Here is a 26,530-nt window from a genome sequence, read left to right on the forward strand (position 1 = left end):
AAGAGACAGACACAGCTAGTACAGGCTAAATTCACAGCCCTGTCAAACCTTCCAAGATGCTTGGAGCAACCTACCTGTGAAGGACTTTAAAAAATGTGGACAAATGTACAGAATTATGCCAGATTTAGTTTTTTAAACGTCATTCCCGCAATTATTTAGACTCTCACTATGGTTTCAATGGCAAAGATTTATTTGCCACCACAGCAGTCAAACAATTCCTAGAATTGTTTACAAGGTTTTTGAATGTCTCCACCATGATTTTGGACCACCCATCTTTTATGGTGATCTCCATGTCGTTGAGATTGAAAGTCTGCCTTGCCCCTACTCTGGTCTTCAGTTCTCTCCACTCTTGATAGGATTCAGGCCTGGACTAAATGTTGACATTCCTATAGCTGTTTGTTAACAACTTTGGTGAATTTTTGAATAACTGTCCTGTTGGAAGATTCACTGCTGTCCAAGTCTTTCTGCAGACTGTCTAATATTTTTTCTCCAGAATCTTAATGTAGTTGTCATTTTTCAATATGCTAATTACTGGCCACCATCAGCTGAAAAACATACCAAAAGCATTGCATTCTCACCACCTTGCTTAGTTGTGGGGATGTTGTTTTTGGGATAAATGATTCTCCTTTTTTTTGCTAAATGAAAGCTGGTCCAAAAATTCATGAAAAAGCTGAATTTGGCACAGATATGAGCATTTGGGCTCAGTTGTACCAAGTGGAGCTATTGCTGTATGCATCAGCAAAGAGATTACCACCCTTGTTTTAAGGGTGTCAACATTGTTTTAAGCACTTTACTGAACTTTGTATAACTTCAACTGATTGATTGTTCAGTGAATTATAAACTAGTCATTGCATTGTTTTTGAAAGCCTTCATATCTAAAACCTTTGCACAGTGCTGTATAATTACACATGTTGCATGTATGACCTGTAATGACCTGAAGTGATCCAGAGTGAGGATTGCAAGTTCAATTCAACCACTTATCTAAAGGTCAGAGTTTTCCTCTTTGTGTGTCCTCTAATTTGGTTGACTGATTACTTGAAGTTTGTCTTTATATTAGCTTTGAGATGTTTAATGCAAACTGGCATGCTGACTGAAACAGAAGCTGCCCAAGGTTACTGAAAGCTCAAAGGAGAAAGGGGAGGCAGAGGGTTGGGCATCCAATCGACATAGTCAGGAGGGCGGCAGTCGTACAAGCAGCAACTGATCAATCGAGCAATGTCAAGGAGTGATAGAGGAGGAGGGAGAAAGACAGGCAAAGGCAAAGACATGGACAGAGACAGAAGTAAACAGAGACGATAAATCCATCCATAGATCTGGGGGGATTCTCCCAGGAGGGGGTGTACTGTGTCTGGCCTGCCTCCCAATGTTGTGTTAGCCTCCTCTGTTGGCAGCCAGTGGGGCTGCTCAGCTAGCTAGACTGTGCCCTTTGTATGTCACCGCATCCCTTTATCCTTCCTGACTTAAACCTCTCATCTCTGTCTCTCTGTTTCTTTTTGGTTTCATTTTCCTCTTTTCTCCCTTAGATTTCATTTTTTTCTGAACCATGTCCCTTTGTCCCTGTTTTGCTAACTTCATTTGCATGTTTTGAATTTAAGCCACCTGGTTTATTATTTGTGTTTTGAAATGTTTTTGAATTTTTTTTAATCATCTTGCTCTGAGTGTGTTTGTCTCTTGTTGATTCCAGTGGCTCTGTTTTTAACATCACTGCTGTGCTCACAGCTTTCACAAACACATTGCACATATATAAATCTCAAAACCTTTTTTTCTTCAAATGACAGTTGGATGATTCTGTCATGCATGTTCTATGTCTTCTTTTACGTTCTTCAGTTCTTCTTTAAAGTCTAACCAACAAATTATGGAATTAACAATTAATCTGTGATTTATCATTTTAAAGTAATAGTTTATTGTTTAGTCTGCATTGGTAAAAAAGCCCATTATAATGTCTTAATGCTTAGTGTGGTGAGCAAAGAAACATTTAAGAGGCTATAACCAAAAAATGAGTGACTTTTAGCATGATAAATTAATAATCATAATTTGTATCGATTATTTGTCTCTTGATATTGGTCATGATACATTGACATTAGTTTCTACGTCAGTCTTGTTGAAAAAAAATAAAATTACAGTATAAGTATCATTAAGTCACTGAAGGGTAGCTACTGACACATCACCTTGCAAATGCATGTGGACTTTTAACTAATATTCCTAATTTGCACTAACATCCAAGACAAAGATGTGTTGGTAGACAATGTGTGTGTGGGTGAACATGCAGAAGGCCCCAGGCGGTATCAGGCCAAAAGCCAAAAAATGGGAACCAGTACTTCGATGCCGTGAAGAGTCAGTAAACATAAAATGCCAAATGGATAAAAAAAACAGAGGTGAGATATTACAGGTTACAATTTGAAGAAGGAAAAGGAAAGAAAACAGAAGATGAGAAAGGGATCTGACAAGAAGGAAGAAAAACAACACTCATGTTAAGGGCAAAGCATCATAATGTGCCACCTGTATCAAGCATCTAGCTGTGAACTCCTGCAGGGATAGAGATTAGCTGATCCCAGTAATTGTATGCAGAGCCTACTCCCAGTAACTGCTTTACATTTGTTTAATTGATTATTGATTTGATTTCCAAAGTAAATGTCATAAGGTTGCTATGAGGCATGGTGAGAAAGTAAATAAATCAGTCTTTCTTGTGCGCTTGTCTGCAGGCCCAGCTCTTATTTCTTTTCCTCTTCCTCCCCGTCCATCTGTCTGCTGGTTGAAGCCACCATACCACTACCAACCGTAAAGCCTGTGTCTCTTCTTTTTTCTTCCATTGATACCACTGCAGCACAGATGAGAGACTTGCTAAGCCTTTGAAGAGCTTTTTTACGGTTGAAATGTCAAGTATGTATGTATGTATATGTGTTTCACTGATGTTATGCTGTGCATATGTGTGTACGTGTGTGCTCTCTGATGTGTGGTGGTAATGAAATGACAGATGGTGCGCACTCCAGGGTTCGGTGTTGCAGACATGCCAACGCAGGCGATTCAAGCAAGGATGGATGAACAGCATCGGTGTGTTTGTTTATTTCATATACGTGCATGATTGTGTGTGCGCGAGCATGAGCGTAAAAAAACAACCTTATACATTTTATGAGGACATGTGCAGCTGTATGTGCAAAGACAGTTGTTTATTAACTAAAGAACACAACAGTGTTTACAGAAGCAGGAATACTATTCCCTCAGTAACCACATGTTCACTTAGTGTGCATCAATATGCACAACTACAAGTGCAGACTTAAGCATATTGTTCTGTACATGCGGCTATTTCTGTCTGAACTCCACAGGTCTGTGTTATATCATACCTTAAAGTGTCAGAATAGCTTTGGTTTAAGGAAAAAGCATCTTATTATGAAATGCACTGAAGCATCCTAAACTATTGTGCTGTTGCTTTTTTCTCTCGAGAGACTGCTGCGATTTTTTTGATCTGTCTCTGTCTTGCTTTAAGCTGTGAATGTGAGGTGTGTTGTACTGGACTGAACTCAGCAACTGAAGTCATAAGACCTGCTGACAGACACACTGCTAAACAAGGCTGATACAACAGCACACATGAAAGGGACAGCTGTCGTGTCCTGGGATCTGACTCTGTTGTAATATAAGAACATACACGCATGCACACACACACGCACACGCATGCACACACGCGCACACACACACACACACACACACACGCACACACACAGCGCTCCCCCTCTGTGCATTGACAGAGTTTTGTCGTGGCTCTGCAGAGCCGTCTATGCCAGGAAGCAGAGTGGCACCTCCCTGCTGTCGTGCTCTCCCGCATGGCAAAGACACTGACCCTGTTTCGCCTCCCAAATGCAAGAGGTGTTACAGAAGAGGCTGAGAAAATATATACGCCTCCCTCTTGCGCAAGTCTGTCAGCGTTTCTTTCCTTTTCTTTGTGCTGTTGGGTTTTATAGTTTTATATATCCATTCCTCTTTTACTGGATCATTTTAGTCTCTCCTGCAGCTCATCTCTTCCCCTGACTTTTCTCCTTTGTTGTTGCTCCCAATGCTGCTGTCAAATATTTTCCTGTGTAATGTTTCCTATATCTAACTCTGTCTCCTCTTTCTGTGACTGGTTGACCTTTCAGTCATCTGCACTGATGTACATTTTCGTACTATTTTATGGCACCTCTTTTTATGGTTCTCCAAAACGCATCTCTTTTTTTGACTTGTGAAGTGAACATTTCCACAGTTTCCCGCAGGATTAGACTCTATTTTTTCCACTGGACTGATAGCTCTTGGTGAGGAGCGCCCTCAAAATGTGTGATATGAATAGCCAGCAGGCAGAAAGGCATGGTGGATGGTACTGACAAAAAGAGAGAAGGATAATGGGTGGGGGGATTGGGCTTTACATTATTTACAGCTTACTTATGTACTCAAGAGGAGAATACACGATGCAGCCTTCTCAAAGCATGCAGGGAGGTTTGCACCATGAGGTATGCACATACAGACCATACATGTTCATTTTGTATTAATACTTTTTGTTTATTGACTATTTTCAGTATTACTGAACAATGAACAAATAAATGAGCTTATTAAGGAAGCATTACTTAAAGCGATTTTGCTCTTTAAACACAATCTACAAATAGTTTCTTAAACATTGATTGGTCCCCAAAGTGAAAAAAAACTCAACTACTTCAGCATAATGTCCCAAGGAGAAGTAGCCACTCAGCAGATAAGCTGTGGCTCCAGAGCACGGCCAGTAATTGGTTACAGAGGGAAGGAAGGTCTTAGCCCTTCTGTTGTTCCCCAGCAAAGAAATGTTTATCCTAATTTGCCACAAGTTTAAGTTGGCAGTCCGTCACAGTGAATGTTATGTCGTGTAAAGGATTGCACACCAACCGAAGCAGCACTAAATGGCTTTTCAACATTTTAGCACTTTGAACAGGCAGCTTCAGCAAGGGAGAGAAAAATGTTTTTTTTTCTTTTAAGAATGACGAAGTTTAAATGCAAAAGAATGTACACAGTACACTGTAGGAGGTAAATGTAGGGGAGTGTTTTTTGATGACAGAATTTTATGCAATATAAACAGTTTTGTGGTTCCAGTGAGTAATCCAGCCCTGCACACCCACATAGGTGTTTTCAGCTACTCTCAGTGATGAAGCCTGTAGTTGGGTTGACGTTGGTCAAGGTTAACAGAATGCATCAAATCTCCTAATTGTCTACGGTTGCCTTGGTAATCGATGCTCAAATCTGCATTTATTTTTCATGAATATTATTAATAATACATATGCATTTGCTCAGAAATTCCAAACAGCCAAGGGAATTAAGAAATTTAACCTTATTCATCATGTATCAACATTAAATATTACAGTTTTTCTCAGACAAGGATATTTAGTCTTGATAGTTTTGTATGTCACAACTCTCATCTAACGTTACCAGCACTGACGCTACAACAGTGACCATGTGACTGGCTTACAATTTTCAGCTAAGTTAGCAAAATGTTGAAAAGGTTAAGCAGCTGAAATCACAAAATGTGCTAAGAAGACTCCCAAAATAAGACAGATATGCGAGAATTGTTTCTTGTTCAACATATTTGGCACTGAAAACTTTGTGTCGCAGCTTAGCCGTTTTGCAATTGCTAAAATGTTCTTTTTTCTTTCATGAATGATATTAGTGCAGCCTGCATGCTAACAGTTTATATTGACTGGTTCCCAACTATGACTGATCATTGTGTGATTGTAGTTGTATTGACTGGATCCTGGAAGTCTGATTTTTGTCCTCATCTCTCTCTGCCGGCATCCTACCCTATTCGTTGAAACTTATCATACATGAATGTTTGTGTGTAGGTCTTACTGAATTGTCGAAGCTCAAAAAATTTAATTTGAAATAGTACTGTTCTAGGTAGTCTTAAGCTGGGAATTAGAAGGTGTTGCTAAGATCTGTGCTCTAATGCTGCATTCATATCATATTATTTAGACTGTAGTTATGAGCAGCCAAGTTAGAAAAACAGTCAGTAGATATTGGGACATTATGAGCCTTGGTGTAAAAAATCTACAGGAAGATTTAACAACGTGGTGGCAAAATGTTGGCAGGTATGTCCAAAAACAATTGATTTTTAAAACAAGCTGATCAGTTTAGCTAAGTTTAAAGTACTTACACCTTGTATCAAGTTTCACTATTTAACAAATGACTTCAAATCGTAAGCATGGCAAAGTAGCTCTTTTAGGGTGTTTACAGTAAAGGAAATCATTGCATTCAGTCAGTAGAACTCTTGCTGTGGGGGTAATCTTATAAGCAGAAATGAATGCTCCTTATTTGGAATAGTAGGATATTTCTCCTGTTCTTTTCCTTCTGACAGTGCAATCTGTACCTGCATCAATGACAGGATTGGAGAATGAAGGAAATGTCAATCAAGCCTAGTTTGTACATTGTACACAATGCTGAGAACGGGTTCAAAGTAAGAAGCGAGTGGACTAAGGGCATGCGGATACTTTAAAACAGTTCCATTGCCAACATACTGTGAATGAATATGAATAGGAAGGAAAATAAAATTAATCCACCAGTCTTACCTGATGCTGCAAGAGGGTTCTGCAATAATTTACGGACAAAAAAAAAAAAAAACACAAAAAAGCTTTTATTTTAGAGCCGTTCTGCCACAGCATTCTAGTTGATCAAGCAACTATCGACAGCTTTGCTTGTTATTGCATGGAAACTCTGCAGTGATGGTTTCTCGGGAAGAAACATTCCAGCTTAAGACTCACAGCAAGTTTTGGAAATATCAGTGTGACTTTCTGCAGTATGGACTTACAAGCATAGCCAAGAACTGCATGGAATTGATAGACAGTAATGAATGAGTAAGAAGCTGAACTAAGTGACGTGTTCTCTGTTGTCAGTCTTTCTCTTGATCTCCTCTTGCTCTCTTTCAGTACTATGGACAGCGCCACACTCACGCACGCACCCCTTAATTTAGCTCCACTTGATCCACCATTTCCCAGCACGAACGCCCACTTGTTTGGCTGTGGGGTTTACAGTAGTCATATGCCAAAATATTTAGACATCAGTACACATTAAACCACTAACAGCATACAGTGCATCCACCCATTTAGATAGTGTCAACGGAGGTGCAGACAGTTTAGAAGTGATCAGTATGTTTGCATTGGGGGTGTTGCAAGTTAAAAATCCCTTTGATATTTTGGGGTTAAGACTCACTGTCTTAATCATGTGTCCAACAGAGAGGATTGGTGAATATAAAACATAAAACCAGCTCCATCACTGGCTAAACATCTGCAGGCACAGAGGCAGCAGCTGGTGCCGATTCCCTGGCTGAGCCACTGTTAACTTTTTTCTTTTTTTAATCGTTCTTTCCCGGTGAATTAGTCTGTCTACACTGAGTACCTCCACACCGTTTTGTGTGTGTGTGTGTGTGTGTGTGTGTGTGTGTGTGTGTGTGTGTGTGTGTGTGTGTGTGTGTGTGTGTGTGAGTGACTGACAGCGAGTGAGAGAGAGGAAAATCTGTCGAGTTGTGAGGCTGACTGACTGCCTGGGGGGTATGCAAGAACCTCACAGCTGGTTGCCCTTTACAATGCATGTGAGTGAGCAAGGCATGGAGTGAGCCAGTGTTTGTGTGTGTGCGTGTGTGTGTGTGTGTGTGTGTGTGTGTGCCGCTCTCATATAGAGTACGGCAACAGCAGCAGCAGCAGCAGTAGTACAGTGGAGCGTGTTCAGTGTCTGGATGTTAGCGCTGCCTCTATCAGCTGCGGGACGAAGCCTCACTGTAGGTATTCATACACTCACAGATACACAAATGCACATGCTGTTTTGATTGATTACCTGCTGTTTTTCCTTGTAGGCTGCTAATTTCTGTTGTAATTCCTGTGTATATGCATCTTGTTTTATAATGCATATTGGTATATTGAGTGTCAGGGGAGATGGGGGGTTGCACTAAAGATTTCTTTTATTCCAGGAGTATTTCAGTTCTGAGGATTTGACTGAGGTGATGAAGGGATTAAAATGTGCTGGCCATCAGACAAATGTTTCCATCACTGTGGCACGTTCACACATTTGCATGCAGAACAGATTTTCATACAGGATTTCCATAGACCTGAGTGCCAGCTTGGTTTGCGCGGTAATTTGCACTCACTTTTGCCAATAGAAGGCACTGGCCATCCATAAACTATGTGCAGGTGTTTGTGTGTGTTTGTATTTGTGGAGGGGGATGGCAGGGTGGTGTGCAGTGGGTGTGTCGTGTCCAGTTTCCAATAATGTGGAACCTGAGCTGGCTGATAGTGTGACATGACATGGGACTCTTTGTCAGACTCTAGAAACAGAGGGAGAGCACGAGAAGGGAGAGCCAGACAGAACAAGGGTATACAACATACAGGCAGGGAGGACATGGGATTCACAAATGTCAGACAGATTGATGCAGTTGAAGAGAGATATCTTACCGCTTGTGTTTCCGTCTTGACCGGATAATAAGTAAAAAGAAAGAAGATTAGATAGCCTATGTGCTCTCCACCCACAGCTCATGTCCCAGGTCCACACCCTTCTGCCAGCTCTAGTCTTGTTTCCTTAATTCCTGTTTCAAGCGCTTGGTGCTGAACGTGCTCAGAATGAGAGAAATACACGACTGGAAGAGAGGTAGGATAGGAAAGATAGAGATGGAGGAGGAAAACGATGAGTCGTGAGAGGGGGAATTGAGCCAAGGCGTCAGATAAGACCTGGGAATAGAGAAGAATGAGATAAAAGGGAAAAAGCCTACAGCAGGTGAAAATAGAGGGGGTAGCCTGAGGAAGGTGAAGAGGAATGGTGTAGTGGGAAGATGTGTGTGACTCTCTCCACCGATTTTCCTCTCATCAGACAAATACTGGATAAGTTGCAGGGTTTCATCGGGCGCCTTTATACTGGAAGCTCAGTTTTCATTAATTTTTAGGTCATGGCAAGAAAACATTTGATGAAATTGGTAATTTTCACATCAATCCTCTAAATCTGTAATCTAAAAACAATCAAACATGCTTTCTTCAAAGAGATGACTGCGAGAAAAGTGGCAGCTTATGTCTGAATTCCTGAATAGTGTTTCTGGGTAGGCTGCTTGTATACCCAGTAGTGTACAGTACATGCATAATGCATACTATGAGGGTCCTCCTGGGACAGACTAATGTGTTTTAGATGCTAAGTACAGAATCTACAACAAAGTTTAATGTGGAAAGTGGTTCCAAAGTGTGACTGAATCATTTATTTTATCATCTAAATTGCATTTACTGCATTACAATATACTGTACACACTTCAGTATATTAATAAATTACATTCACATAAAAGCCAACAAGAAAGATAGGGTATCTCTCTGTATAGATAAAGAGAACTTTGAGATAAGAAGCTGAGAAGGTTAAGGAAATGCCAACATTGATTAATTTATTACATACATGGCAGGGTTAGGATTGGTAATCTTAATATAACACAGCTCCTATTCCTTTTAGTATGGATTAAAGGTTTTGTATCAGCATTGTGCTCTGTGCATGTAGAATGTATTGCAGTGTGTCATTCATTTAAGAAACTACTCAATGTATTGAAAACCAGCTTACATTATTGCATTGCGTGAGCTACTGATCCCATGTTGACTCCCAAACTAAGTGTTTAAAAGAATCTCCGAACAATGATTACCTGTCAGAGTGCCTAGCAGAGTTCAACATCCACCAGCACTTGCTGCATTCTGCTGGAGTAAATATCCCAGCTGAGGAGACCTAGAGAGGAGGAGGCACCTGTCCTTTGCAGATGTGATAGTTCAGCTACAGTTGCACACTGTTGTTGACTGGCTCGTCATTTTGGAGCAACCTAACGTGAACAAATCCCAGAATGCTTCAGCGGTTACTATACATTTAAAATTTAACACATTCAAGACAGCAAATTGCGAGTAAATTGAACTTTAATACAAAGTGTTCTTCATGGAATGTTTAATGAAGTGTCATAATAAGTGTGATATATCAGCTGTAGAATAGCTGCAGTCACCTTCTTCTGTATGAAATTAGAGCTGTGAGGGAGTTCTTATGCAGGTTGATATTGCTCAGGAGCTTTTGGCACCTCGGTATTTATTCATTTTTCATACAGTGGCAAAAAAACAAACTTCCAGGAACTTCACAATTTAATTTAAAGTATTCTGCATGCTTTTGTATCTGTATATGAATCATATGTATTTACCATCCCTCCTTCTTTCCCTCTGCTGCTCTGCATCCCGCGCTTTCTCCTGTTTCTTGTCATCACTTGGCGCATTGCTTCGTATGAAGCATCTGGTCTTTGCAGTGATACCTACTCCTCTCACACCCCGTCTTAATCATTTTTTAGCAAACGTGACTGTGTCATGGGTCTTGTCATTCTGCCAGTTAGCTTATTTGCTCGTGCAGAGGTGGTGTCCACAGTCTCTGATCAGCTCCATCATCTTGGTGGGAAGAGATGGTGGTAGCTGGCACATAGACAAACTGCACATGAAAAAAAAAATCTAAATCATTGAATTGGATAGTCAGCTTGCAGACACATTCCAGACGGAGCTAATTATCAAATATAAATTGCTTTAGTTTATTGTATCTTTGAATCTGAGATTCAGCAGTCCTTCAAGAAATATTTTATGAAGACTTTGGCACATATATAGATTGTCAGACTGATGACAGTCCATCTGGTAAGTGTCCCTAACCTTTTACAGCAGGTGTTGCTGGATCGTATACAAAAGGTGTAGATTTAGGTTTGTTCTTTGTCCTAAATGCTGTAACTTCCACTGTTTCTGTTGTGCAGTGCTGGGATTTCATATTAATTCCTCTTATGTAATATGTAAAGCTTGCACAGTGTTTAAGCAAACTATAGGCTAATGCTGATTAATTGAAAAATCAAATGAAGCAAATAAACGCTGCATTTATGCTGCAGTGTATGTGAGAAACATCTGTAGAGATGTAGATAGATCTGACCAGATCTATATTCCAGCATCACGACTCAGGAAGGGGAGGTTGTGCTGTCGGGTTCAGTCAATGCTGATGAGGCCATGCCTTGTCACACTTAGTCGTTATAATGTCATTGATGTCATTAAATTGGGGGCATCTCATAACACAGGGCACCCCGCTAAGGCAAATGGAAGTCAAATCCCCCATACAGTAAGAGTAATAAAAATGGATGAGAAAAGCCTCCTTCTTTCTCATTAGTTTGTATGGGAGAAGTTGTAAAATGTGACCAGAGAAAATGAAAATTAAAAAAAGCTTATACTGGCTTTGCAGGGTTTTTGTTAGACTTTAGATGGTTTGCAATGAACTGCAACACACAGGAGTGTTTTTAGGGTGATACGATAATAGCCTTTTTTAGTTCACACTTCTTTGAATTCCCATTTTGGAAACATCATAAAACAAATATATTTCTCAAGAATATGGAGTCAGACAGTGTTACATATTGGGCATTCTGGCACTGGTGCTTCTTTACACATCCTGAAATATACAGTATGTATATTTCATGATTGTGGAGTCCAGGACAGCACACACATTAAACAATTTATCATCTGAATTTCAAGTCATTCTTATGCAAATGAACTATTATGTGAGGTGATACTAATCAGCAAGTAAGGCCAATTTTTTTTCATCTAAACTGAAATATGAAAATCTGTCTGCATTGGATGCCTCTTCACAGTATTCTTTATTCTTTCAGATACACATATACTACATAATAGTGTATTACTTTGCATAAACACATGATCATTTTCATTTTAAAACCACACTGCATTGGAATACATTAGCTTGGAGTCAAATAAATTCGGATTACCATTAGAGCTTGTCATTCTGTGACGCTGCACCTTTCTACCTTATTGGTACTCAAGGCACTTTACAATGTTTCATATTCACCCATTTACACACATATTCATTCACCAGTGGTGACAGAACTTACATGCAAGGTGCCTGCCTGCTGTCGGGAGCAACTGAGGGTTCAGTGTCTTGCCCAAGGACACTTTGGCTGGTGATCGAACCGCCAATCTTGCGAACAGTGGACAACCTGCTATACCACCTGAGACATAGCTGCTCGTGATGGATGTCTTCCTGGTAAATGTCTGTGATTTGTACAACTTAGGCACTCACATTGCCCTTTTTATCCACAATATGAATATATATATATGAATATATGCTGATATATATGTACATTACACACATATATATATACACATTGCAGTTATAATACCACCATGATGCAAAAAAATAATAATTATTGAGTGGTAGTAATTATGAGAATGAGTAATATGTGTGAGTGTGCCAAGAACGGTGATGATTTTGGCTTCTGTTTTCCAAAACAAACCTTTAGTTTATATGCTGCATAAAAGAGATACCATGAGCAATCAATGAAAGATAGCATCCAGGATTTCGATAGGGATCCAGAAAGTAACGCTTCTCTTGCTCAAATATACTATATAGTATTTACACTGTTGTGGTGGGTGGAAGAGGATGTTTCTTCAATAAAAAAGCACATCAGCAATCTTTTTGATCTGGTTTATTTCTACTGTGAAGCTGCTGAGCCAGCAAACGCAGGCCTCGATCAACATGTTCTTGACGGATGTGCTGTGCTCAGTTCCGCACTGTGCTGCGCTCTGTTCGGAGTCGTGTCAGCGTGATCTCAGACTGGCACCGACTCGTTTCTGGTTGGTTGACAGGTTGGGTTGGCAGCAGGGCAACCAGCTTGTCTGTCTGCAATGTCAGCAACACTTGACGCTCCCGGCTCAGTTTGTCACTGCACCAACTTCAGTAGTGACAAACACACCCGCCCATATGTTTTTTGTGTGAGAAATTAGTTTGTGTTTTTCAGTCTTACTGAGTCACTGTTTTTCTGCCTGCCTACCAAAGATACTTCCATTGGAGTGTGTGCTCGTCTTCATTTTGCTGGTTTCAGCTTTCATGCTGTCATACCCTCACTGTTTAGTCATAGCCTTTCAACTGCCTGCTTTTTTCCGTTCATCAATCTATACCTCTTTCTATTTCAAGCAACCATTCTTCCTCTTTCTCTCTTGAATGCTGTCTACTTTTGCTCCCCCTGTAACCCCTCTTCTCTTGTTTCACCTCCTCCGCCTCTGGTTTTCTCTCTCAGTGGAAGATCTTTCCTATTCATTATTTATGGAGAGTGGTTGCGTTATGTATCTGTCAGGTGCAGCAGACAAGAAAGCTGTGTCTCTAGCATTAATTTTTACTTGATACCGGTCACGTTTCTGTCTGAAATGTTCTTGTCAATGTAGCTGTGAATGTAATTTGTCACACCTTTTATCATGTCTTACCTCTTGGAAGAATGACAGTTTAATACAGTTGCATCAGGATGTGGCGGTAACACATGTAGCACTTTCAATCTGCAACAGATTATGTCGATATGTTGAACATGACATTTTCTTAATGTGGTTTTTCCCTGAGAGGTATACAGAGGAGTCTCTACAGTGACACTATGATATTTTCTATGATCTGTCATGACTGATTTTGTGTATAGATGTTCAGATCATAGACATGACATCCCTGACACCATGTCTAGGACAAAGGGCTTTCCAGCTAACAAATCTAGCTGACTCTCTACTATAGAGACAACAGCCTCACTTACTTTGAAATAACATTCAAAATTGTCCTTTCACATTGGCCACAGTAAATCCTTTACCGACCAAAGGTCCCTCTGTTACTCTTAATAAACTGTCCTCAATTGGTCTAACAAATGTGTCTTTAACACTCAAGAAAAGCATGTCCATCACACATGATAAAAATATCAATTAATAATACCAAAAACTTTGCTTCTCATTCGTGTTTGGTCATTAAGTGCCTAAAATTGAAATTCTTGTCTTGTGTCATACTCTTACTGCCCTGGTAAATGGACTGTATGTGTGCATAGATAGACAAACCTCCTGTGATATCAACCATAGCATTCCTGAGGTGTGGTTTTAAATCTCAGTGTGGTGGTGTCATGACCCAGGGAATTTGCCTTACAGGCCAAATTTGTCTTCGTACCAGGCTGTAAAAATATTTATTTCTGCTGTAAAGTTGGTCATTTTAACATCAAGGTCTATGGAAAATTACTTCTTTCCTTTGATTTTTTTGTCAAAACATTTCTTTAACCATCGGAAACAACAATATAATGTTGTCAGACAGTAAAATTAAATAGAACCAAGCTAAGAGATTATAATGGATTGTGGTCAACCACAAACAAATACTATATAGACACACCCCCAGACATGCTCAAAGACTACAAAGTAATCTTGCTTATCATAAGATTTACTAGGAAAGAGAGTGTGCCCTTTTCTACTCCATATATGACCCAGCATTGACCACCCACTCCACCATAAACCAAAGTAGGCCAAACCATGCTGATGAGCCCTGACATCTGGTACAACTGGGAGGGAGGGTCTTGACACAGCTGGCAAGAAGAATGGAAACTAGGTTACTCCTCTGAGCATGGAGGTGAGGGCTGTAGAGTCCTAAACAGAGAGGGCAGCAGGGGTGACACTAAGAGTGATCACGATAAGAAGGATGATGATGTCTCATAATCATTACCGGGTGCTACTCTTTTATAGTAAGTCTGGTGGCATGGTCAAATAGACTCCATGAAAGACATGATATTTCCACTCTGTGATAAAAGAATTACCATATTTATTGGACATTAGCCAGGTTTTTGATATAACCATTATGCTCTCCATTTACCTACTCCAGCTTACAGTCACTGGGTGGATGATTTAAATGAATTCAAACAAATTGCCATGTATGACACAAAGAGACTGTCAATCCTTAACAGATTTTTTCCCCCTCTTGGTTTTTCCTTTTTTTGTTTTAGCACTTAGTTCAATGTGACTACCTGGAACACAACACAAAATTTCATGATACTCTTCCTGCTCTATTTCAGGCTATTATTATCATCATTATGATGTCACTTAAATTGGATGCGTCATTTGGACATGGTTCAGTCCTAGATCTGTCTGTTTTATAACTCACTCCAGTGTTTAGCTATCTATATGAATACACGCATAACTCATGCATTGTGTCTTAATGCAATAAAAAGCACTTTGTTTTTCACTACCACTGCTAAGCTTGACATTGTCTTCAGGGCTTGGAAAGCTCTGGGAATATCCTAACTGGCGTTGACAGGACTGTAAGAAGAATTCAGGCTACACTGTACAGCATGTTAAAGAAAGCAGATATAGAATAGCACTTACAATACACATTTAAGTCTTTTTAAGTGTGTTAGGGGCCTTGATTTTTTCTGATCACAAAGGAGATAGGTTTGGTTTTAGCTGTGGTAGGGACATTCTTTTGACCAATGATTATTGTGCACAATTGTCTATATGTGCACATGCTTTTTGTCTCTGGTTTTCTTTCAAATTCACACGGTAGTACATATATATGAACTTTGCAAAATATTCATTAAGTATTTGCCTCCACAAATTACCTAGAACAGGACTTTTATCATGTCTACATCACACATAGACTATATTAAATATGACCATAACCCTGAGGTCTGAGAGTGAAACTAATGCGGAAATTACACCTGCATTCTTTCTCACAGCCAGCTGGGGTGATTCTGCTCATTGCAAAAACAAACACTAATTGTTTCTACTTCTCCCATGATTTGTCACTTCAGTAAACATTTTCCTAAAGAGTGAATGGACTCAATTTCTACTTTAAATACTTTCCAAATACATCATGATTTCCATTTGGTAAATTGTCGTCCCATTTAGAGAAAAATAGATAATAAATTAGGCTTTAGGGTGGGGCTACCCACTAATTGCCAGGTCACTTCCTTAAAGGGATCAGCCGATATGTTTTATGTTTTCAGGACCAACACCTTCCTGAACAGATAAAATAACACAATCTACACTTAACGAGGTGCGATCGAAATGTTCTGTGACTGCACTTATGAAGAGCAAAAAACACACCCGATTTTTATATGTAGTCTCCTTGTGCAGCAATACACTGCTTTCAGGCCTTCTGCCACACTTGGAATAATCCCTGGGAGGCCTGCTCTGTAATTCGTTTGCCTCATAAAGAATGTTTGTTTTCTGTAGATTGAGGCATCAGATGAGATCGTACTCTCAGTGTTTATGTTTTCATTAATATGTGTCACTGCAGTATACTTTGAATTAAAAGACACAGAAAGAATTTTTTTCCTTGGCAATCAGCAATGAAACTGTTTTGACTTTGGCATTATCTATTTGTTAAAGACCACAAAAAAAATGTTTTTCTTTGCACTATCTGTTCAATCACTCAAAGCCATCTGCAATAGTTAGTCTCTATCCACTATTTCATCCTCACTTCTCATCCCTGTACATATTGTAAATATTATGACTACTATTTTATTATTATTTTATTGCTACTACTATGTTTATTGCTACATAAGCTGCTGTAACAATGTGAATTTCCCCTGGCGTGGGGAGAAACCAAGGACTATCTTATCTTATCTCTCTTTCTCATCATTCGTTCTGCTCTTCATAATGGACTTCACCTCTCTCAGATTAATGCCCACTGCTTGTTCTTATATTGATATCTGCAGGATTATGAAAGATTAATGTTTGGTAGTTTGATGACAATTTTTGAAGAGCCATTATTTAATTAGGAGCCCCTTGGGTGTCCATTCATCTTGAAGGAAGTACTTGTTTCATATCACGGCTGTAAAGAGCTATGGATTACAGCCAGGGATGGATGCATATTTAAAACTGTAAGAGAATAATCTTGTGAGAGTCAGTCACCTGACCTGAACTGTTGAACTACAAGCCAATAGGGAGCTTTGTATTGTTTTAACAAATGAGAGTTTTACTGCCGAGAGAATTCACAGATAGCTGCTTTGCCTAAATTTATTCTACCAAAGCCAAGGTCATGTGGATAATAAACCACCTTCAGAGAGCATTGTGTTAAATACATTGTAGCTGCCAGCTACAATGGCAGGACACTAGATGTAAAGACAGGATGTCAAAAGATATGCTAAATAGCAAACATAAAGTCCATAAAAGCCATGGCTAATATTGCATTTATGTCACAGGATTGTTATTTTTTAAATAAAGCAGGAATTTAACTCAAACTGTAACTTTCACCTTTTTTTACTTACCAGTTTTCAATTTTATTAGTAACAAAAAGCAAATCTGACATGAATTTCCCAGCTGTAGTGAACGCTTCCATTTGAATTCTTTGCAGTGTTTGATGTTGACATGGGCCATAGGTTCTGATCCCAATTGTGCTGATAAGGTCAACATCTCAGCTGAAATTTGCTACAGACTATTAATTCATTATTTTCCCCCTCTGTTTTCATTCATCATTTCACCTTTAATCACTTCATTACTTCCCATTTCTGTGACTTTGACTCTCTCTCTGGGTTTCTTTTTTATGATCATGGACAATTTCTAGACTGACATGCTACCTTCTGGGCTGCTAAGTATTTTTTTTAGCATATGGCTGGGTGATCTTGCTGAAAAATTGTACCAAGATCAAATGTTTAATTTCAGTCTATTGCTAGTATTTGAATTAAACGACCTATTTATAGAAGAAAAAAAGTGTGTTTTGAATTCAGCCACCTTCTCCATATTACAACATTAAAAACCACAGATAATACATATATTTACAAGCATGGATTAAAACAAATAATGATAAAGAAATCATCTCCTTTGATACTGCAAGTAGCAATATCAACTTTGAGGTAAACTGACCTGAGAGCAATAAGATGCAATTCATAAGTACACTTAAAAAAACACTTAAACTTACTAAATAAAATGTTGCAATATCTGTGCACTGCAGCGTAAAAGTCATTTCCAAATGTTGGGTACTTGGAGGTACATGGAGGGTGACAAGTGGAGGTGGTGGGGAATCAGGACTGTGGGTGTATTTTGACTGTGATGACAGCCCCTAATGGACAAACCCTCCCCCGGTGGAGATCTACAGGAATTGCCCAGGCACCTGTAGATTAACAGAGCCTTTGGAGGATGAACAGGCTCTATTATCAAGGGATGACAGACTGTTATGATCCAGGGAGGGAGCATGCTTGAGATTTGCTCATACATGTGTTTTTTTTATGTGCTTTCATTTTGCATGTGATGCATATTATTGGAACGATGAATCATTCCATCAAGCTATTTTCTTATTGCTGTAGTCAGAGTGCCTCTTGCTGCTACATATCATTGTCATTTTATTGCCTAACCCTATTTTAGCATCAGGATAATGGAATATGAGAAGAAGATTTCATTTTGGCATAATAAGTGTCAGTTTAATAGTAAACAAAGGTCTCTGCATTCCATGCATATTACAAAATTATGGATCTTCCCTACTAATGTGAAGTTTGGCAGATACTTTTATATATCAATATAGTTTGCCACCCTTGACTCATCTTCCTGCCTGTGTTTAATCGTCTTGTCAATCACTTGAGCTACTATTCAAGCTGTCATCAGCAGTACATTATATCTGCTGCATTAACAGATTCAATACCCCAGTCGGAAATCTGAGAGTGAGGAAGCTTGCACTTTGTACAACCGACTGCTAGGCAGTTATCAAGAAAAGAACACACCAAAGAGACCTCATTATTTAGTGGAGTGGCTGTTGGCAGTCTACCCGCTACCTTGCACCGGGCCAGTGTTCTGTCACATTACACATTACCTGGCTGCACATACTCAGGAAAGGAGAGGCTCAGTAATGGCCCTGAGATAATGGAGTATCTCACTTGGGTGGGTTAGTTTAATAGAGAGCATTTTCAAGGTTTTGAGATTGGCATTATGTGATGAGAAGTAGAAATACCTTTATATATATTCCTAATAGTTTAATTAATATAGTAATGAGTCCCAGATATTGAAGTGGAAATGTGGTTTTGTGATGGTGTAATGCTATCGTGGAGTCCTACTAAGAAACAGAGAGACAAAGAAAGTGGAGTAACAGAGCAGGAGAGAGATGGAAAGAGGCAGTGGAGCATGGCAGCAATTCACTTGTCATTGATGAAGTGACAAATTCATTGTTGCTGAAGCCTTTACCATCTATAACTACATCTGACTGGATGGAACTGTGGCTCAGTCAGCAAAGTGCAACATTTCTGTTGATTTCCTGTGTTAAATCATTCATTGAGTCAAAGTTTTTTATGTGGCAGATGGCTATTCGGACAAGTTATTTAATGCCTTGCATTATTACATTGTCTAGGATAATTCCTTTTACAGCTTTTTAGTAGTACTATCTTAAGGATGGTAGATGTATTTTTCACTTTCAATAACATGTAGCTGTAGAAAAATGCTGCTGTTAGTTAACGTTTGTAGATTTTGTTCACACAGGTTTTACTTTCTATAAGTTGCTTACAAAATCCACATGAAAGACAGGCTGAATAAGCAAAAAGCAATTGTGCTTCTTTCATATGAGATATCCTGGTAACTTCAGATCATTACATTTGTGTCAGGTTGGTCTTGCACAGTTTGGGAGGCTTTGACAGTATGTACTGTATTGTGAGACACAGAGCTGGAAACAACCTCCGTTTCCTTCGACAGTGTTTTCCTCCCCCATGTGTCCTATAATTAGATCGAGTACATAAAAGAGGCTTTTCTAGAAATTCAATAGACCTCCCTGGCAGACCTCACAAGCATTCCTATCCTTGTATGTCTGCATTTGCAAGTATCTATGTACTGTATATGTGTTCATACAGGTATTGGTGAAAACTGCATAGCACTGCATCCAAGGGAGTAGATTAGATTGATGCTTGGCCTGTCTTCTTTATAAATTCAAATTTTTTTGTTTTGTTACATTAAACTTAATGGTTCCTTGTATTGTCTGAGAGTATTCTGTTTTTTATCGCCTATGTGTGTTAGTGTCTCTATGTGCATATGCAAAATGTGTTAATGCATCTGTGTGTGGGTGTTATGGTGCTGTGTTTACATATTATTTTTTTGGACACCCTGAAATATCTGTTTGATGAATATGTATATATTCTGAGCAGCCAAAGCTTCTTAAGAGATCCTATTTCTGAAAATTGATCCATATAGAGAAATAATGCGATCTCTGTATTATATTGTAAAATATCACTGCATCGATTTGGAATTATATGCGCCTCTTTTGCTCATCTTCTGCCTATGCTATTTTTGTGTTCATTATGAAAAACAGCAAGATAGGTTTCACCTCAAATATAACACAATGTGAGCCTTATATTTTTCGTTTTTTTGATTGGGTGACTGCGTAGCAACATTAAGATAGTATCCTATGTATTCGCCCACACAAAACCCAAATTCATGGTCTCAAGGAAGCAAGCTCTCAAAGAGTTCGCAAGAGTCGCAGACATCGACATGTATCAGACAGATTTCTAACCTTTTCTGAGAGGCACAAAATACCTTTCATTTGCATTTTCTTTTTACTTTTATTATTTATAAATAATGTCCTACTGTTAAGTTTTTTTTTTTTTTTTTTTACTGTTTTCATGCTCAGTTGCACTGATTAAAACACAGATTTGTTAGAACTCATACTTTTATCAAGACCATAAAAATTTAACTAAAATTTAGTTACCAGTTTGTTCAGTAATTACAAGCTTGAGCCAAAGCAGTAGAGAGAGATTTTACACATGGCTGGCCAAGGCTGCATCATCATGTCTGTGTGGCTTAGCGGTGTGATTTTGTGGTTAGCAAGATCATCCATCACATTTGTCAACAAATGCCAGAGTTAAAGTGTGTCTATCAACAGCATTGTGCCAAGTGTTGTATCCTTCAATATGACACCAGACTAATCACCACTGCTATAGGACTATTAAGTGATAATACAAGACACAAATGAAAAAAAATCGCTTAAGTCTTGGCTGGAGTTCTGAGGACTTGTCCTGATAACTATGTCTGTGTGTAATGAATTGATTAGAGTTTGTGCTTCTACCTGAACTAATATTACAGCAAGGATGTTTCTTAACAGCGCTGCCATCTGTAAAAGTATGCATTTGGACAAATTCAGAACCAAATACTGGCATTTTTTTCTTACTACAGTCAATGTGACAAATAGAAAGAACAATGATTTGTGTAGAACAGTATAACAAGTCATGTTTGTGTTTTGTTTGCCCACATCAAGTAAGTGTGTACTATGAAGCAAATTCAATATATCCAGGCTGTCCTTGTGAAAGGTAGCTTGACAAAACTTAAAACCTGAACCAGAGATATCACCACAGTGGTTTACAACTTTGTCAACCTAATCCAGGTTTTCTTCACCATACTGTGTACATGTTCCTATAAAAGGAGTGGAATTGCTTCAAGTGTTTTATCAATTGAATTACCTAGCTCTTATGAGTCAATGTGAGATATATTAATGGGCCACATTTAATTTGAGAGACATGCTGTTTGATGAATGTGCAGTAGCAGAGTTTTTTTGTTTTGTTTTTTCAGCTACCACGGTGAAATCTCATTCCAGGTCATTGCTAATTGCCACTAAACTCAATGTTTATGGCTTTGATTTTCACTTGCATCTTAGTATTCAGTAAACAGCATGAAAATAAATGAAATTGTCTTACTCTATTAATGTGTTCACATTAGTTCTACACCTAAACATGTAGCACAGGAGCCAGCAAGATATCAGTTTGCTAAAATGGAAATGAATTAGTCACGCCTTATACAAAAAGCCTGTGTCCATTATTCACAAATCAATATGTTTTTTACACAAAACGAACTTGTTGCTTCTCTGATGTGCATTATTTTATCTGACGCAGCCTTAGTGATAATCATGACAACTGCAAACAAAGTCACAAAACTGTTGAATGTAGTTATTTCTAAACAAGGCAGTAGAAAACTGTAAATGCCAAAAACTTTATGTGACATAGTGCTTGGACAGAGTAATGAAAGGTCAAGAGGATCTCATGCCAAAAAAACAGAAGACAAATAGAGTTTTTCATTGATTAGTAGGATGGGGCATCTCAACTAAAAGAGGGGGAACTGCCATAATGTCGTTGTTAATGAGAAAAGTAGGAATAGGTTATTGTTATGCAGGAATAGAGGAGCAGAGCCTGGAAATGACCTGTCATCACTGTGAGAAACGAGAGTCTGGCTCCACACAGTGCCCAGGGCTAAATACAGGCTTCCTCCTCTATAACGACACTGCTGTCATGACACATGATCTGGGATAAGAAATGTGTGACTCTGGTTTGTATCCCAAAAAGGAAGTTTTAGAAGAAGCTTTGTTATGTACCATTTTCCCTTCAAGCGTGAAACGAGAACTTCCATAAAACTCTCCTAATTGATCACTTTCAACTTATTTCAAGCAGTAGTCAAGGTTAAAATTCAGGGCTCTGCTTTAAAATCTAAACAAAGCAAAATAACATAATTTTCATAAGTCAGACATTACCATCAGTAATGACAACTTTCCTGTGTGTGTCGTGACTGAATGATTAAAAAATGAAACCAAAGGATTACATTTCTAATGCTGCAAGTGCTCTTCATGTTTATGGTGCTGTGGGTGTGAAAATTTCCTACTTTCTGAATCTTTCCTATCTCATCCTGGAAGAGAACTTGTACAGAACTCATGCAAAAAAAGTAGTCAAAGAGACAGTGACTGATGGTGAACTTTTACCAGGTCTACTAACCTGGTGCTCTGGTTACTTACCCGACCGAGATGTCAGGTACCTATTACCTAATGTGTCAGGCATTAGTGAAATTTGGTAGGAGAAGGAGGTAAACAGTTATTTCTAAACAGCAAGATAGTTTATAGTGTTCTCTGTTTAGTCTTCCTCACACATTGCACAAATAGTAATGTTTCAAAAGCCTCACCTCCACCCTACGTCCGCCTGCAGAGTTCCGAGTCAAGCCTTCCTCCAGCAGGGAAGTTACATCATAACGCTCAAGTTCAACTCCGCAGGGAGTGGAGAGTAATGTGTTCAGAGCCACATAATAATCCACTCTGCGTGAGTCGGCAGACTAACCTGGCTATTTTCACTAGGAGCATGCGGAGCACCGTTGTCAAGGAGTGGAAAGCTGTGGGTCATATGTGAGATGTGATGCAACTCTGGTGAACGACTACCAGTGGTTTTTCACATTCAGTACTGTAAAGGAATGGAACATGAGGTACCAGATGACCAACCTTTTGATGTTGCAATCCAAACTTGCAGTGTGTTTCCCTCTAATGAGGTTAAGACTGTGGTTAAAAAACTGATGTTCTGAGGCAAGATATTGATCTAAGAAATCAAATAAAAGCAGATTAAGGCTGCAACTAACAACTGTCTTGACAGTCGAATCATCTATTGATTATTGAAATGAGTAAATTACTTTTTGGATGACGAATTGCACAGTTGGGGTAATCAATGGGTCTTTGAATTTAGCTTGATATCGTTTTAGGCATGTGCTAACTGTGATTATAGATGCTCATTGTGTACGTATGTAATATACAGTATGGGTGTTTTGGGGTTTTTTATGAATTAATGCTGACAATACTAGGCTATATTATGGAAAAATGCTGTTAAACCAACCTGAATGACAATCACATGGAGAACACCAACAGGGTCTATACAAACTTAATGGATGTTATGATGGTTTAACAGGACAAGTGACAGACCGATGGTGTTAAGGTAGGCTTGTATAGTTTGTATAATAACTTAATGAGGACATGGTGCTCCCTGCTGCTCTTCGCTTCAGGCTAATGTTGTTGACTTGGTAAAGCTGTGAATGTTAGATGCTAGGTGTTGCTGCCAACTGTACCACGTAGCGTTGAGTGATACAGCCTAAAAATGTATCATGCTAATATATTTCAGTCTCTTGATAATTGTTGGCCATTTTTAAGATACATTTTTAATAAAGAGCAGCAGTGAAAAGGTTTACTTTCAATTCAGTCACTTTAGCCTGAGTGTTTTTAGACCAGAGCAGCCTCCAATGAAGGAGGCAACAAGAGGCCCAGGTGGCTGTGGACTAGTGGGAGCCCTTTATGAAAGTCAAAGAGGGAGCAACGGGGGCCAAGAGGCTGACTTATTAAGGCATGAAATGTTGATTCGCTAAGAAGGGAGCACAGCTGGGGTTAGGTCATGCAGTGAAACTTTGAGTTTTCATGATGTGCATTCATTGCCATTTCCATCCAATACAGTTTTGTTATGGCTATTGATGAAGTGTCTATCGCCAATACACATTTCTACCATTTTGTAACCCAGGCCTAGGACCACTGCACATTAATTGCAGTTTAACAAAAGTCTTCCCTGATGTTTAGGTCAAACAGTCGCTCAACCAAGAGACAGCAAGTCGCTTTGCTTGCAATGCACTGGCAGAAATATTGCTTATTAAGGCTGGCTCATACATTGTTTCTTTCGTTTTCCTGTGCTGAGTTCAGCTGTAAATGTGTTCCTCTGGCAGCATGTCCTCAGACTGTGTGAAGGTGATACGTGCTTTTATATAATCGCATCGGGCAGCGCCTCACATAGGGTGGTGACACTTCAGTCCACTAAGCAGTAAAGCCTTCATGTCAGCACATTTCAAGTCTGCATGAAAAACACACATGGTGACATATAAAATTGGTGGCGACTAATTTCATTATCGATATTTGCACCCCAACAATTGTATATTCCCTTTTTCAACAGTTCTCATTAAAATATATTGCATTAATATTAATTTCAAATGCATCAGTGAAAAGATACCATGGCAAAAAAAATAAATTAGTTGAACATTTCATGTTATGGACAATTTTACTTTGTACTACTGAAGCTGCTGCCCTGACCAAGCTATGGTGTTGTGTGTGGACATGTGGGAGTTTTGTTGTGCACTGTAACTTAATTAAGGTTCAGGAAAGTCAATAGTAGTAAGGCTGTTTGACTTAAGTGGTATATCTGGATTTATGTACGTCTTGGAGCTCAGCTGAAGCTCAGTGCAGTATATCCACATAATCTCCTTACCCTCTTGTGCCCTACCTCTTCGACTGTAAGCAGCAGATAACATGCATTATGACTAAATGGGGTCTATTGGTGTAGAATATCTTATTAGAAAAAGAAAAATCAGTCTTTACATGTGATTTATTGGTGGTGTTGAATATTTTATTCAATATTTACTCATCGTTTCAGAGGCGTGATAAATTGTCAGCTCTCCTTTTTATGATCTGTTGCTGAAAGCAGGACTTTCACCCACATAAAGAATTGAGGGGCAAAAACACTCCCAAATATGCAGTGTTTGTGCCTGCATCCACATGTTCAAGACCTCTGTAGGTAATGGGAGGATGCAACATTGTCAAAGCAATGCTGAACGCCATTTATCCCGTCAAAGTAGCTTTAGTTAATGGAAAAGGAAGCTGAACTTGATTGATATTTCATCAGAGCCAGTTGGGATTCAGGCTGAAAGGCTGTCTTTGAAATGCTGAAGGCTTGTGTCCAAATACCCAGAGCTCTCTCCAGTGCAGCCCTCGAGGGATTATTTAATGAAAATGTAAAGTGCTCTGCTCATCTCACTGGATTGGAGCCACATAATGGAACTCTTCTTTTATTTATTTATTTACATTTTGCTGCTGGGGACACACGGATGCATACAAACATACATACAGGCTAGGAATTTAGGATTATCTTATTATCAGTATGCACCCCTATAATTATACATTGTTGAAAAAAAAGCTAATTAATTGTGTTTGTACCCAGAAACCTTGAATATGATTTTTAATGCTGGATTTTTGTGTATCTGCTGTTATAGCAGTATTCTTTCAGTGCACATAAATTGTAATATACCCACTCATTTAAACATGTGTGTTGATCTGTAAGGTCTCCCTCTGCCACAATCTTTCTTGCCCCGTGAGATTGGAGGAAGACTAAAACTTGGGTTGTGGTGGGGATTATTTAGTTGTCTGTCAGCTTGAAGGAATCATGAAACACAGAGCAGGTGGAGTGGGATGGAGCTTGGCAGCCTTTCCTTTCCTTTCCTTCCTCTCTTCCCCTTCATTTCTATCACAGTGCATGCATGTGTAGTATGTGTGTCTCTCTTGACTGAGGTGTCAGCGTTCAGAGATGAGGGTTGAGGTCTGCTGGACTCAAGGGACAGGATGGAGGCAGTTTCTCTTCACCGAGTCTGTCCCAAAGGATTGAGCAGACCAAACCAAATGGAAAAGAATTGCTGGTTCTAGACCCAGAAACTATGTGTGCCGGAGTTTCTGAGTGTTTTTGTCTGAATCTGTGTTCTTATGCCTGTGTCAGTGTCTAAGCTTTATTTTTACTTAACTTGCACTCACTTTAGTCATCCGCTTTATTTTAGTTCACTTTTCCTATTTTCTTGTGGCTGAGAATTATGACAGAAAATATTTGATATGTAGTCTTCAATAAATACAAACCACCTTCATTTGGAATCTGATGGTAATTGTGACTAAGATACAATCTGATTTGGATATTTACCGTTTCTACATTTCCTCAAACCTTGTTTGGCAGATCTGTACCTCAATTTGTTTTTACTTTTTCGCCAACATGTACACCAATGTCGATATGGCTGCAACAAACCAAACTGTGTATATGTGCAGAGCAACTGTAGCTGCTAAAGTGCTCTGCACATGTCACCAGTGTTACATGTTGGTGTGTAGGCCAAAGCAAATAAACCTGAATTTTGAAAAACAAATTATTTTTGCTGCATTTACGTATGTGTGTAAAGCACAA

The 26,530-nt window shown here is 39.1% G+C and overlaps 1 protein-coding gene across 6 annotated transcripts in view; it reads left to right on the forward strand.

The window, feature by feature from the left end:
* The window catches only part of mctp1a (multiple C2 domains, transmembrane 1a), a 150,775-nt gene that overhangs the window by 24,860 nt on the left and 99,385 nt on the right, over positions 1-26,530 (forward strand). Inside the window, exon 1 of one of the 6 annotated variants that reach the window (XM_023273720.3) lies at positions 7,613-7,759. The exons of the other annotated variants lie outside the window; for them this stretch is intronic. Coding sequence (XP_023129488.2) covers positions 7,718-7,759 — 42 coding nt within the window. The 5' untranslated portion in view covers positions 7,613-7,717. Of the gene's footprint in view, positions 1-7,612; positions 7,760-26,530 lie in introns of those variants that run through there. 6 annotated transcript variants of the gene reach the window in all.

The sequence above is a fragment of the Amphiprion ocellaris genome, chromosome 6, assembly GCF_022539595.1.
Source record: "Amphiprion ocellaris isolate individual 3 ecotype Okinawa chromosome 6, ASM2253959v1, whole genome shotgun sequence".
NCBI classification, from domain to species: Eukaryota; Metazoa; Chordata; class Actinopteri; family Pomacentridae; genus Amphiprion; species Amphiprion ocellaris.